We start from the raw sequence: 16,097 nt of genomic DNA, 5'->3' as shown, positions 1-16,097 counted from the left end.
AACCTATGTTATAACCTAGTTACCTAATGCATCTAAGGAGCTTTTAAGGACTTATCATGTTTCTGCTCCTTTTATATAATTTATTTTCTTTCCCTGTTTTGTACCCCACCCCCATATACACATCTGTTTTGTGGTGAGCAGTGTATTCAATTCAATGTTGTTGCCTTAAACTCTGTCAGTGTAATGCAATAATGTTGAATGAATAATCTTTGCAAGCTCCCAACTTGAACCTGATCTTTCTCATCAACTCTTCAAACAAACTTTGGTTCCTTGGGCTATTAAGTTCGTAATTAAGACACTGCCCGTGGTGTATTGTGTAACATTTTGCTGTTTCTTAATATTATGGCTGATCAGAAGATTCTTCAGTCTGAGTATTTGTTTTTCCATTTATGCCACTCTTCTGATCACAAGTCCCACATCATTTTCCATAGAGAAAGTCCCGTAACCTAGAATCCAGAAAAGTGTGAAATTTGATAGAAGGGCTGTCCATAATTCTACTACTCACATTGGTAGCATTAGTCTTTAGCTGTTGGTTTCTTGTTGCAAAACCTCTTCCTCATGAGGATCTGTATTTATGTGTAGGTATTTCATGTTTGGGATAATTGCACTTCATAGAGAAGTTTTGCTTTTTGCCTTTCAGATATAATGGATTTTAATAGAAAGTACTTTAAGTTTCTTACCTTCTGCAGCTATACTATATACACTGGTTCCAAAAATTAAGCAGTAGTCACCATATGGACTGACCATAGTATGGAAATATTAGACTGCAACTTCATAACTATATGATCTTGAACAAATGCTGTGCAAGTTTGGTAGAAAAGAAAATGACAGTTAATGATCAAATGCCAGTGAATACACATGCCATAAATCATGGAGGACAGTACATTGTCCTTTATGTATACTGAAGTATATTCCCACTCAAATGCAGGACTCTAATGCGACGTGTTGTGGATTTGTTACTAAGCCCAGGTGGAAGTAATGCCTGCTAGTCCATGAAAACACTTTGAAGCTCTTGGAGAGATAGTAGAGGTGGTTTGAGGTTAGTAACATGTTTCCTGTGAGCATTCCAACCATGTTGTATAAAACTGAGGATAGGATCACCCTGCTCATGCCATATATCTATATCGCATGAGCAGGGTTACAAAGTAGGCATATTGCTTAATTTTTTGGAAAGAAAATAATAAATTATATAAAAGGAGCAGAAACATGATAAGTCCTTAAAAGCTCCTTAGATGCATTAGGTATATTTATCAAGCAAAGCTCTTGCAGATGAAAGCAATATTGAATATATATTTTAAATGAGAATTGTGAAATATTGACAATGGGTAATGAATTATTATCTAATACAAGCAGTATGTTATGAATTTCAGATTTCTTGCCAATCTTTATTTGTGTACTAGTCCAGTGTGGCCTAATAGCAGCTGAAATCGAAGCTGACTATATGTGGGGATTACTTCATCCATCCCTCATGTCTGGTGAGGGTGGCTACTATCTAACCACCTTAAGCAGTGCTGTTCATGTGCTTAAAAATCTTCAAAATTGTGCTGTTGAAAGCCCACAGAATGCATATCCACAAGGTCCATTTGGGACTTCTACAAATAGGTCTGAGACAAGCAGGATACCTGGCCCAAAAACAGTAAATTATTTCTTTCATTGTTAATGCATGTAATCTTTATGCCTTGAAACCTTAATAAATTGTAGCATGTAAGTAAATTTGAAGTTGAAATGAAATTTGAAGAAACTAATAAGTTTTTAAATATTATATTATTTAAAGATTATTTTAAATCACTGGTCTCCAACTTATTTTTCACCAACCACAGCACTAAAAGCTACATTTATTAATGTCTGAGATCAGTTTAATATGGCTTGCTTCTTCAGCTATTAATCAAAATGCTGAAGCAGAGGCAATTTCTGGAATCTGGAAGAGTTGATTAGATTAGATTATCAGCAAAAACATTATCCACAATGCTTCTGTCTTGATGAGACCTGGTAGATTGGAAATGTGGATTCTGTGTTTTACATCATTTTATTTGGCAATGTACAGTAGTGTGTAAGAAGAGGGGTGCCTCCATAGCCAGGTGGGCAGGAGCAGCAGTGCGTAGCACACACTTCTTGATTAGACTGGGGATTGAGCCCGTGACCACCAAATACAGAGGATGCGGAAAGGTCAGGGAATGACCACCGCATTTCCCCCAGAGCAATATGGCTTCAGTTGCTAATGCTCCTAAAAAAAAACCAAATAACAAAATAATAAGTAAGAAGAGGCATAACTCTGCCATAAACTTGCTTCTATCTAGTCTTGTAAAAAATACTGTCGGTATCATTCTTTTGAATGACAGAACAGAATTACTACTGAACTGTGTTTTGGATTTATGATCTCATTTTAATTTGATTGTCTGATATGGTAATACATATTAATAATAATATATTTATTATTACTAATTAATTAACTTATCATTATTATATTATTAGCATTGCCCATGCATAATATGTGCAAGCTGCCCATCCTCATGTTTACACTGTAAAGTTATAATAAATCTAATAACCAAGAATATCTGCTAACATCTTGGCAGCAAACATTGTTTTATATTAGTATATCAACTATATATACAGAGAGAAATGCATCAGTTAACTCCGTCAAAACAGGAAAGTTACATAATAACACAATGGCAAAAGATAAATCAAAATGTTCTTGTCACACTTTTACACAAGCATCCAGATGAGCTCAGACTTGATATTGGTGTTGTTGTTGCTGCCTCAAAACCATGCAGGTTAACTTCCTCAACTTTCCCCATAGTTTGTAATCCAATAAGTTCAATCTAGGATAACAAATTTTGAGAAATATTTTATTATAAAAGAAAAAAAAAACAAGACAAGCAATTGCTAAGTATCTTTTTTTTTTAACTTGTGAGCAAGAATAGATTCCTGTCATGTCACAAAAAAATTTTAGGCATATTAGTAGTAGCAATGGAGGCATGTGATGCAAGGAAGCAAGCACGTCAGCCTTAAAAAAAAAACCAATTTCATATGTCTATCAACTTCCACAATGACAGATGGAAGTTTGTTCCAGCAATTAACTACCTGCTGGCTAAAAGCAAGGATAAGAAGGTCATATAAATGGATCCAATTTTGAATGCTTATTGGAGTGCTTTAACATTCTGAATAATAAAAAATAAAATAATTAGCAGACATATATCTAATAAGAATAAACATTTTTATAGTTTGACTGCTTATAAAAGAACTTTGCAGTACGACAGTTGTACATGAGGAGATGCCACACTGGAATTTTAGGGGACTTTCTGTAGCAATGGCTGGAAAAGCATTTGCACATTTTTGTACAGAATCCAAACTAGAAATAAATAAATATTCTCATGCTGTTTGTTCATAACATACTTACTTGGGCAGTTCTTTTTATTAAGTCATGCCCCAAGAGTTCTTTCCTAAGCAGTCAAGCTATACTAGATATATGTATATTATTCTTATTTATTTTTATTGCAAAAAAACAAGCCATCGCTAAGTATCTTTTGACTTGTGAGCAAGAACAGAATTTTTTATTTTTTACCATTCAAGTCTATAGCAGTTTTTTTTTTTTAATTGAAACAGCCATAGTTTTATGGCTGTTTAACATCTGAAAAATATATGATTTTTTTATTTTATTTTATTTTTTTCTTATTTTGGATTCTAGAATATGCCCAGGATTTTCTATATATACTTTTGAAACCCTTCACGTATGAAATCCCACTGAACAAATATTTTCGAATTATGATCTTGTTTTAATTTGCTTGCCCAGTCTGGTAATAGATATTAATAATAATAAAGATATTTATCACTACTAACTAATTAACATTCATCATTATTTATAGTACTAGCATTGGTCATGCACAGGGTACATACCACCTTGTTGTTCCTTGTTGTTTGGTTTTTAGGAGCATTAGAAACTAAGGCCATATTGCTCCGGGAATATGCGGTGGTCATTCCCTGACCTTTCTGCATCCTCTGTATTTGGTGGTGATGGGCTCGAACCCGGGTCTAATCAAGAAGCGTGTGCTACGCACTGCTGCTGCTCCTTCCCACCTGGCTACGGAGGCGCCACATACCACTTATTCTCAAATTTATGCTGTAAAGCTAGTAACCAAGGAAAGTCTGCTGCCAAAATGGCAGCAGACATTGTTTTATGGCGACATATTAACTTTATACGAGGGGGTATCAAAAAGTTTGTACCCCAATCTAGATCAAAAATAAGTAGGAAGATACCATTTTTAATATAAGTTGTCTATATATTCAATAACTAATGTGAAATTTCTGAGAAAGGACAATATGGTTAACAAAGTAGAGTATCGAGTAGTGATTAAGTTCCTGCATTTGCAGGTCAAGAAAGCTCAGGAAATTGACAAAGAAATGAAAGCTGTGTATGGGCAGAATTGTCTGTTCTATGACACTGTAAAAAAGTGGAAACTGGAGTTCCAGTGCGGTCATACAAATGTCTTAGATGAACCAGGAGAAAGAAGGCCATCAACATCCACAGACAGTGAGATTGTTGCAAAGGTTGAGCAGCTGGTGCTGAGTGACAGATGTGTGACAATTCATTTCATCCAAATGCAGTGGGAATTAGTTATGGGTCTGCCCACAGCATTTTACATGACCATCTGCACATGTCTAAGGTCTCTGCACAATGGGTTCTAAGATTGTTGACACCGTTGCAGAAGCAATATCAAATGCAATGTTCTCGTCAACTGTTGGATTTAAGCTACTGCAGCACCAACCCTATTCTCTTGACCTAGCATCATCAGACTTGTTTCGAGAAATGAAGAAAGCCTTCCGTTGAACTGAAGCCGCTTTGATTCGTCTCAGGAAGTCATCAATGAAGTGGAATCATAGTTTTCGGAAAAAAGTGCAGACTTCTATGATCAAGGCATTAAACAACTGATCCATGTATGGGAGAAATGTGTTACTATACATGGTTGTTGTTATTTGGTTTTTAGGAGCATTAGCAACTAAGGCCATATTGCTTCGGGAACATGCGGTGGTCATTCCCTGACCTTTCCGCATCCTCCATATTTGGTGGTCACGGGATCGAACCCCGGTCTAATCAAGAAGCATGTACTATGCACTGCTGCTCCTGCCCACCTGGCTATGGAGGCACCACTATACATGGAGAGTACATAGAAAATGATTAAAGTTCCTGTGAAGTTTTGACCTTTCTAGGGCTATTATTTCTAAGTAAGGGTAAGAACTTTTTGATACCCCTGGTATATCAAGGGGAATGCATCAGTTAACTCCCTCAAAACAGGCAAGTTAAATTTCCTTCATAATATAGGAGATGGAACTTGATAAAATGATAAATATAACTTAAGCAAATTGGATGAAGAATTAAATTCATTGTACGGTAGAACTTCGACTGTCTGTCAGGGTACGGGACTGAGACCATGATGGATAATCTAATAGATGGATAACAGAATATATATATTAAAAACATTATACATACAATAGAGGTCATCTAACTTATTTCATTACATAATACATAACCTAATGAAATTTAATTAAACTTTAATTATTATTTATTTTTTACCGGGTCGAAAAAATCTACATCCATACCTATTTTTATTATTTTGACTATTTTAATATATTTTGACGCAATAATTTGTCTAGTAATATCATAAAAAAATTTAAAAGAAAACAATATTATATAATTAAATTTCCTTTCTAAAAAAGTCAGTCAATTTCTTTTGTTTCATTATCCCTCGAGCCTTTTGGGAGGCAATGTTACTAATTTTACTTGCGTAGCATCTGCTTCTTCTTGTACCTCGAACCACTCAATGCACTTTGACAACACAGTTTCAGCTTCACAGTGGCTAATTATGTTTGTTGTTCCATCAGCAGCAGCTTTTTCTTCTTCAGTTTCAGAAACATCCAAAATTGTCATTACTCTTTGCGCAATTTCATTGTCGTCTAAAATTTTGCATCCGATGTCCATATCGAGCCAATCATTTACTTCCTCCATCGAAATATTTTTAAAACCAGGAACATTTGAACATAACTGCAAAATTAGAGTTTCTTTTGGAATGGTTTCTGTATCGGTTGAATATACACAGAGTGATCACTGAATTATGACCACCCCTATGAAAACTGAATGTGACCGTTAACCACATGAGGTACGAGAGTGCAGAGTTAATCGACCTACATAGCATAGATAAGGTGTCAGTGGTTCAGTAGGTAGTAAAATTCCGAGCATGATGGTTAAAAGGAAGGATTTATAAAGGAATTGATAAAGGGCAGATTGTGGGTGCTTGGTGAGCTGGTGCCTCGATTTCCCAAACGGCTGAACTGGTGGAGTGTTCGAGAGCCACCAAAGTGTACCAAGACTGGCATTGAAATGGTCAAACAGTGACCCAACGGCAAAACTGTAAAGGTCAGCGAAAGGTTGATGTTAGAGGTGAGCACCAGATCCGATGACTCGTATAGGCACAGCACTGTTGAAGAGTTGACTACCCAATACAACATGGACCAACCCAGAACAATATCTGGCATGACCATGCAATGCATGCTCGCACGTATGGGCTATACCAGCAGATGACCCCTACAGCATCCTCTCCTAACCAAGGTTCATCGGCGTAACAGACTCGCCTGGTGCAAAGAGTATGCAAGTTGGACGTTAGAAGACTGGAAGAAGGTGTGGTGTGCTGGTCGGATGAGTCATGTTATTTACTCCATACCGTGAATGGTCGTGTACGGATTTGGCATCAACAACATGAGGCTCTGGTACAAAAGTGCAGGCCAGTGGAGGCGATTGTATGGTGTGGGGGCATGTTTTACTGGCAGGAACTTGGACCCCTGGTGTATGTGGAACAACGTATCAGTAGTCTCCGCTATCTTCAGCTGCTTGCTGACTGTGTTCACCCTGCTATGTTAAACTTTTTCCCGAATGGCAATGGTATCTTCCAAGGTGACAATGCGCCGAGCCATCGGGCACTTGTTGTGCAGGAATGGTTTGAGGAACACAGTTCTGACTTCCGGCATATCGATTGGCCTCCGAACTCCCCCGATATCAATCCCAAAGAGCACTTGTGGGACACTATGGAAAGGCATATCAGGCGTCTGGATACACCAATCATCTCCATACTTGAATTGCTGACCGCATACATACAGCTTGGTTGGCCATTCCTCCCAAATGCTTCCGACATCTTGTTGAATCAATGCCATGTCGGATAGTTGCTGTACTGAGGGCATCTACAAAGTATTAGGTAGGATTCAGTGATCACTCAGTGTTTTTCCTGGCCACAACTTATTCCAGATTCTTTGTATTGTTTGGACTGGAACATCATTCCAGGCATCAGCAACATTGAAAATTGCATCTTTTATATTGTAGCTTTTCCAAAACTCTATCACATCTAAAATATTTTCTGCCGAAACAAGTTTTTAACGAACATTTTGCGATAATGACATTTCATACCCTGAATCACGCCTTGGTCCATCAGTTAAATGACAGATGTCGTGTTTGCTGGCAGAAAGTGGCATGATATTTTGGCATGATCACTTTTTAAATCACATGTAATGTATGGGATGAGTAGGTGCATTGTCCATCAGTAGAATTGCATATTGTGGTAAACCTTTTGATGCCAAATATGATCTTATACATGGTACAAATATTTTATGAAACCAATCATGAAATATATCTTGGCTCATCCACACATTGTTTTGTGTGAAATATTTAACTGGCAAAGCATTTAAATTAATATTTTTAAATTATCTAGGCGTTTTTGGGTTTCCTATAATATACAACCAAAGGCAATTTATGACTACTGCTGGTATTAGCACATACCATTTATAGTGATGCGATATTTTTGCATCTTATATCCTGGTGTCATATGTTCAGTCATTGAGGCCAGTGTCTTTTGAGGTAGTGCCTTCCAATTAAGGCCAGTCTCATCACAGTTGTATATTTAGTCTTTAACCAAACTTTGATGAGCTATTTCTTTCTATAGTTTTTCATGATAAACAGAAATCACTGCACTGTCTGCACTTAGCTTCTCACCCTGGATTGACAACTGTCGAATACCATGGCAAAACTTAAATTTGTTACCATCCGATGCTAGCCTTGAATGAAGGATCTCTGCTTAGTTTTTTATTGATTTCAATGGCTTTTTTAATTATTATATTATTATAGGTCTCGACAATGGGATTCCCTGGCTACGTTTTTGAACAAACCATTGAAACATTGCAGTATCCAATTGTTCATTTTTAGCAAGCTTCATTGTTTTATGACTTTTAACATTACTGTCAGTGGTTTCCATTTTTGACATGTGGTTTTCAATTTTGTCTGCATCACACTTTATATCATTCACTGTTATTCTTCCTATTCCATAAACCTATGCTATACTTCTAGTACTTACTTTCACCTTTTCTTAGACAATTGATTATTTCAGTTTTTTCTGATAATCCCAACACTACTTGCTTACATTTCTCTGTCATTTCAATGGGTCTACTAAATAAAAATTAATAAAATATGAAACAAGAGGTTAAAGTACAACCGTATATGGTGAGTTATAAACAAAGACTGAGCGACATATGGTGCCAGTATCACAGTGCATTATGGCATAGTGGGGTTAAGTGACGGTTAACAGTACTGACGGGCCAACCGGGCTAGCTGGGTGGGTAAAGTGCTTGCCTGGCAACCCAAAGGTCGTGGGTTCAATTCCCGCCTTGGGCTTGGATCAAAGTACTGCAAAAACCCTTGGGAGGTGCATTATGGCCACAGAAGCCTATGCGCCAACAACTACCAAAAAAAAAAAAAAAAAAGTACTGACGGTAAATAGGATGGCGGACAGTCGAAATTCTACTCTATTTTAAAAATCTTTCTGCCAATCCTTATTCTTACACTGCAAAGCTAGTAACCAAGGAATATCTGACATTGTCTTGGGAAAAATATTGGAAGACTATTTTGCGGTAGAATAGATGTGTAATTTGTGTAGAGGCGGTAGTTAGAAGAAAAGTAATGCTGAGAGCAAAAGAGAAGACCTAATATTTTCAATGCAAAGGAAGCCATATTTTTTGATTCAGTGCAAAGGAAGCTATATTTGTGACTTAGTGTAAAAGAAGCCATAGAAAGGTTAGAGGTAGGGATTATCTCCAGTATAGGTATGTGATCTTGCCAACAGATCTCAATGTTGCATGAAAACAGCACGAATTTCTTTCGAGAAATAAGAACAGGATGAGGATGGAAGTTAACTAAGTCTTCTTTTCTGTATGGGAGAACTGTCTGGTAGACCAGCATTTAAAGAACTGCTGTTGATTATTCAGCAGTTGCAACTTTTTGTGCAAAAGGGATTTCTTAAAATAGAAGAGGAATATAATGAACTGTCATCAGCAAAACTGTGAGTGGGATTTCTAGTCAGTGGAAGAAGATAATATACAGGAGGAAAAAATAGTTAAATGAAAGAGCAGAACCTTGAGAAACACCGGAATTAGCTGAGAGGGTAAACATCTACCATCACCTGTGAGCAGTCAGAGAGAAAACTGGCTATACAATGTAAAAAAACAGAAAGAAAACCACAGAATGGAAGCACAATGCCACTGAAGATGTCTACTTATGGAACAGCAGTTCTAAACCAAGAATTCAACTGATGAACAACTGACAAAGACAAAAGTAGCAGAGAAGAGTAACTACGTTGATAAATTTTTATAGTGATATGGAATAGAATTTAAAGCAGCAAGCTATGTATGTATACTGGATACTTTTACATAAAAAGTTTTTTCTTTTTCATGTCTTCAAAAAACGGGGTGCAGGGATTTATTATTCAAGGATATTCGAGAAAACACAGTATTATTAATTACATTTAATTACATAATGTTCTTTTTTGTAGTAATAACTAGAGTCTGTTGAAAATGCAAGTTTTAAGTCTCGACTATAAAGTTAAAGTGATATAAGAATGGAGAAAGGAAAGCTGCCATTAGCATCGTTTCATTTGGTCAACTGAGCAGTAAATAACATCGAGAAAACTGAGAAACAGGTTACATCCACTAGATTTTATTCAGAAAATTACAAAATACAATGGTTAGAATAAAAACAATAAATTTCTTTAATCTGAATAATAACTTCAGCTACAAAAAAAATTTTTTTTCATAGAAAAAAAAATTGTAGTGCTGAATTATTCATTGTTACATGCATGAAAAACTAAAATATATCTGAACTGAATAAATAAGTAATGAACATTTTTGCTTAACACTTCTGGCAATAGGAAATATGAAAAAGATTTAACCATTTTGTAAGTGGTTCCTTTACCAACCTCAGTTATCACTAAATAAAATAAATAGTATATGCTAAGTTAAATTTATTTAAAAGCACTTACATTTCAAAGATGATTGCATATTTCCATTATTAGAGCAAACAACATAATAGATTTCAGTCCAAACGACCATCCTACCCCCCCTCCCCGCTATCGCATGTAACCCTCTCTAGTGTAACAGAGGCCATTAAATGTATATTAAAAAATTATCTCACAGTGTGAAATCAGTGTCATGCAATCATTAAAAAATATGAATTTAAAACTAGCATGGTCTTTTTTTGTTCAATTCTGACGGTGTGCTACCAGCTCGTGTAAACATTTCAAGTGTCAATAACCAAGGAAGTAGGAAGTTTGTTTCTTGAATGTAAACAAGAGGTGCTCACACAAGCAAGCTTAGTACCGATACCAAGGGAAACAGGACCAGGGTATGTCTGCCAGGGGCAAAGGTTGATGACATTGTAGAGCGAATATCATCTTTTAAGGGCACAAAAGGTGATATAGTTGTACACGTTGGCACTAATAATATTAAGAGTAGGAGACCGGCAGAATTACTTAGCAAGTACAGGTCACTGTTGAACAAAAGCCGAGAATTAGGGTTGAATTTGAAAGTGTCTGCAATTCTGCCCAGACACGATAGGAGGGAGTATATGATGAGAGCCTTGTCGATCAATTCGGCCCTGGAAAGATTGTGCAAGGCACAAGGGGTAGAATTTTTTTCAGCCTGGACTGTACTTGTTAACAGGAGAGATTGCTTCTACAGGGATGGGATACACTTAAATAGAAAGGGTGCAAGAATATTTGCTGATGATATCGAGGCAGTGTTAGGTGGGTCGGAAAACTGCTAGCTTGGGGGGAGACAAAGACCAGTAGATTGACAGTAGCCACTGGCAGAGGTGAAAGAGATTCTTGCACTGCTTCTATTAGAATGAGCAGAAGCCTGAAAAACAAGATGCATGGTATTTCAGAGACTGCTGGGAGCCAGTGCGGTACAAGTAAACACATGGGTTGTGTTAGGGTAGCTAAGAATAGAAACAGGTGCAGGTATACTTGCGTGTACACCAATGCTAGGAGTTTAGTAAATAAATTTGATGAATTTGAGGTATTGCTCAAAACATCGAAGGCAGATATTGTTGGGATACCAGAGACGTGGTGTCACACAGATATAAGGGATGCAGAACTGCAATTTGGGGAGTACAACGTCTACAGAAAGGATAGACAGGATAGGAAGGGGGGAGGGGTTATGCTATTAGTTAAGAAACACATAAAAACCAAGGAAGTGAAGCCAGTCGACATCGCTGGACAGTGCAGTGTGGAGTCAGTTTGGTGTAACATAAACATTGGGAGATCAAAATTGAGAGTAGGAGTGTGCTGTAGGCCTAATGACTCTGATGAGTATAATAAGGAACTGTACAGGGAAATAGAGTGGGCCAGTAAATCAGAGTGTCTTATAATGGGAGATTTTAATTTCCCAGATATTGACTGGAATTTGGGGGCTGGTTACTCACACACTAGCAGGGCTTTTGTGGATTTGTTGGATGATTGTTTTCTACATCAGCATGTTCGGGAGGCAACTAGAGGGAGTAATACTCTTGATTTGATTATCAGCAGTGATTCTTCATGCATTAAGAATCTGCAGATAAATGAACCACTAGGTGGCAGTGATCACAGTGTGCTGAAGTGGGATTTACTCAAAGAGGTAACTACCATTAGGGGTAAAGGGAAGGGTTATTGCTTCCGTAAAGGCAACTACGATGGACTGAGACAGTATTTAAATTCTATACAGTGGGACCAACTGATGATGTTACCAAGAGCAAATTCAAAATGGGAAGCATTCAAAGAACTTATCTTGGAAGCTACTGGGCTTTACATACCAACTAAGAAATATTGTTCAAGGTTTAGGCCAAAATGGATGTCAGATGAACTAATGAGGCATATGGCAGAGAAGAAAAATGCATGGAATACATAAAAATTAACACATGACACAGAAGTCTATGATAGATACAAGTTGATATGCAACCAAGTTACAAAGGAGGTTAGGCAGGCGAAGGCAGATTACGAGAAATCCTTGGCAAGGGATGCAAAGAAAAACAGCAAAGAGTTCTTTACTTGTGTAAACTCTAGAAGGAAGGGGATGAATCAGATTGGTCCACTTGATATTGATGGGTCAAGTGTTGATGATCCTGCTCAGGTAGCTAACAAACTAAATGAATATTTTGCATCGACATTCACACATGAGGAGTTAATCAGCGAGGGGAATGCCAGAGGTGTATTCAACTCTAGCAGTAAGCTACAGAATCTTGAAATAACTGGGAGTAAAGTGGAGGAGAAACTGTTGAAGATAAACACAAGAAAGGCACCGGGGTGGATGGGATCTATCCAGTTATATTAAAGGAGGCAGCAAAGGAAGTAAGCAAACCCTTAGCCATAATTATGAGAGCTTCCTTGGACTCAGGACAGATACCCATAGACTGGAAATGTGCAAATGTGACCCAAATTCACAAAGGAGGATCAAAGGCTGACACAAGTAATTATAGACCTGTGAGCTTAACTTCTGTTCCAGGAAAATTAATGGAGGCACTGGTTAAAGAAGCACTGCAGGATCATTTAGACAAGACTTCAGTTATAGCTCAGACACAGCATGGTTTTGTTAAGGGGAAGTCTTGCCTGACCATCTTGATTGGATACTATGATGCAGTCACAAAAGAACTGGATGCAGGGAATAACTTTGATATTATATACTTGGATCTTAGAAAGGCTTTTGATACTGTTGCACATGGAAGACTGCTACACAAATTGGAGCAGTGTGACATTGGAGGCAAATTGCTGCTATGGATAAAGGGGTGGTTGAGGGGGAGAAGACAGAGTGGTAATCAATGGACACTGCTCATCGTGGACTGATGTTATTAGTGGAGTCCCTCAGGGCTCAGTGTTGGGTCCATTATTGTTTTCTGTATTTATAAATGATATTGATGATGGTATATCGGGCTTAATGTCCAAGTTTGCAGACGATACAAAGGTTGGCAGGGTTGTCAAGGACACTACTGACACTATGCTGCTGCAACAGGATCTGGAAAGGTTGAGCAGATGGGCTGAGAGGTGGCAAATGAAGTTTAACATTGACAAATGTAAAGTACTACACATGGGAAACAGCAACCCCAGAGCAACGTATCAACTCTGTGGTACTACACTGACAGTGGTAGAGAATGAAAGGGACTTGGGGGTGGTTGTGCAGGCAGATATGAAGTTCTCTGAGCAGTGCAGACGGGCTGCAAGAGTAGCTCATGGAGTATTGTCAATGATATACAGGAATTTTTCCAGCAGGGATAAGGAGGTGATTATTCCATTGTATAAGGCGATGGTCAGGCCACACCTAGAGTACTGTATACAGGTCTGGAGGCCTCATTTCAAGAAGGATGTAGAGCTGCTGGAACGAGTACAGAGAAGGGCAACAAGATTAGTGAATGGAACAAAGGGGTGCTCTTACGAAGAAAGGCTTAAGTTTTGCAAATTACAGTGTCTGGAGACTAGGCACCAGCGAGGTGATCTGATAGAGGTGTATAAAGCATTGAATGGTTTGAGCATGCTCAATGCTGATGGGATTCTTCCTCTTGCTCAGAATAATCACCTGAGAGGGCATAAATTCAAATTGAGGAAAGACAGATGTAGGATAGACGTGCGGAAATTTGCCTTTAGCCAGCGGGTGGTTGGTTGGTGAAACAGACTTCCATCCCTTGTGGTGGAGGTTGACAGCCTAAATAAGTTTAAGGGTCAGCTGGACAGGTATTTCAAAGGAACAGAGGGGTGAAGTGGAAGTGGTTTTTTTTTTTTTTTTTGACTGATGCTGCATAAGCTTGCTTTCTTGCATCAAATGCCTCTACTAATGCTATTAAAGAAATTGAAATTGAAATTTGGGACTTTCGTTTGCACAATTGCTGTAATTTCTTGTTCTCAGCCTTAGCAATGCATACTAATTCCCAAAGCAACAAATTACATCATATCCAAAAAAGGGAGGGGAGTTTGAACATGAATGCTCCAAAAATTATATTGAATAATAATAAATAAATAAATATAACTTTTTCTATATAGACAAGTTAGTTAATATATGCAGTACGTTACATTTCAGGTGCATTAGCAAACACGAAAGGTTGGGGAGACAGAAGAAGAAGATACTAAAATTTCTGTAGATTGTAATTTACAGGAAATACATGTGAAGGAAGGTTCCAGGAAGCCAAAGTTAAAAAAAAAAGAGATAAATGAGGAAGAAGAAAAGCTGGTTCTGCAAATTTCAAGTTGGGCAGTAAATGGAAGCTGACTGATTACAGCATGTGTTGGGACTGTTTGGGAATTAGAGAAGCCAATTCAAAAGAACAGTGCCCCTGAAAGTATCAACAGTAGAAGCATGCAGCAGAAAGAGGATATCTATAAGACAGAGGGGTGAAACATTATTTTTTTAGCATTAGCATTAGTAGAGGCATATGATGCAAGAAAGCAAGCTTATGCAGCATCAGCAAAAAAAAAAAAAAAAACCACTTCCACTTCACCCCTCTGTTCCTTTGAAATACCTGTCCAGCTGAGCCTTAAATTTATTTAGGCTATCAACTTCAACAACAAGGGATGGAAGTCTGTTCCACCAACAAACTACCTGCTGGCTAAAGGCAAATTTCCACCCATCTATCCTACATCTGTCTTTCCTCAATCTGGATTTATGCCCTCTCAGGTGATTATTCTGAGCAAGAGGAAGAATCTCATCGGCATTGAGAATGCTCAAACCATTCGAGGCTTTATACACCTCTATCAGATCACCTCGCCGGTGATTAGTCTCCAGACACTGTAATTTGCAAAACTTAAGCCTTTCTTCGTAAGAGCAACGCTTTGTTCCATTCACTAATCTTGTTGCCCTTCTCTGTTCTCGTTCCAGCAACTCTACATCCTTCTTGATATGAGGCCTCCAGACCTGTATACAGAACTCAAGGTGTGGCCTGACCATTGCCTTATAGAAGGGAATAATCACCTCCTTATCCCTGCAAGAAAAATTCCTGTATATCATTGACAAGACACCATGAGCTACTCTTGCAGCCTGTCTGCACTTCTCAGAGAACTTCATATCTGCCTGCACAATTACCCCCAGGTCCTTTTCATTCTCTACCACTGTCAGTGTAGTACCACAGAGTTGATACGTTGCTCTGGGGTTGCTGTTTCCCATATGTAGTACTTTACATTTGTCAATGTTAAACTTCATTTGCCACCTTTCAGACCATCTGCTCAACTTTTCAAGATCCTGTTGCAGCAGTGTACTGTCATTAGTGTCCTTTACAACCCTGCCAACCTTCGTATCGTCTGCAAACTTGGACATTAAGCCTGATATACCATCATCAGTATCATTTATAAATACAGAAAACAACAATGGACCCAACACTTGAACCCTGATGGACTCCACTAATAACATTAGTCCACGATGAGCAGTGTCCATTGATTACCACTCTGTCTTCTCTCTCTCAACCACCCCTTTATCCATAGCAGCAATTTGCCTCCAATGCCACACTGCTCCAATTTGTGCAGCAGTCTTCAATTTGCAACAGTATCAAAAGCCTTTCTAAGATCCAAGTATATAATATCAAAGTTATTCCCTGCATCCAGTTCTTTTGTGACTGCATCATAGTATCCGATCAAATTGGTCGGGCAAGACTTTCCCTTAACAAAACCATGCTGTGTCCGAGCTATAACTTAAGTCTTGTCTAGATGATCCTGCAGTGCTCCTTTAACCAGTGCCTCCATTAATTTTCCTGGAACAGAAAATAAACTCACATGTCTATA

The 16,097-nt window shown here is 38.0% G+C and overlaps 1 protein-coding gene across 2 annotated transcripts in view; it reads left to right on the top strand.

Moving 5' to 3' along the window:
* Positions 1 to 16,097, top strand: part of spri (Src homology 2 domain-containing protein sprint) — a 560,442-nt gene that overhangs the window by 518,847 nt on the left and 25,498 nt on the right. For both annotated transcript variants that reach the window (XM_090369518.1, XM_090369519.1), the window contains one exon: positions 1,371 to 1,636. In XM_090369518.1, coding sequence (XP_090225644.1) covers positions 1,371 to 1,636 — 266 coding nt within the window. The remainder of the gene's footprint in view (positions 1 to 1,370; positions 1,637 to 16,097) is intronic.

This window comes from Mastigoproctus giganteus, chromosome 3, assembly GCF_048544385.1.
Source record: "Mastigoproctus giganteus isolate SK-2022 chromosome 3, ASM4854438v1, whole genome shotgun sequence".
NCBI classification, from domain to species: Eukaryota; Metazoa; Arthropoda; class Arachnida; order Uropygi; family Thelyphonidae; genus Mastigoproctus; species Mastigoproctus giganteus.
The sequence above is the reverse complement of the archived record's forward strand: the minus strand, read 5'-3'. Positions and strand labels throughout refer to the sequence as shown.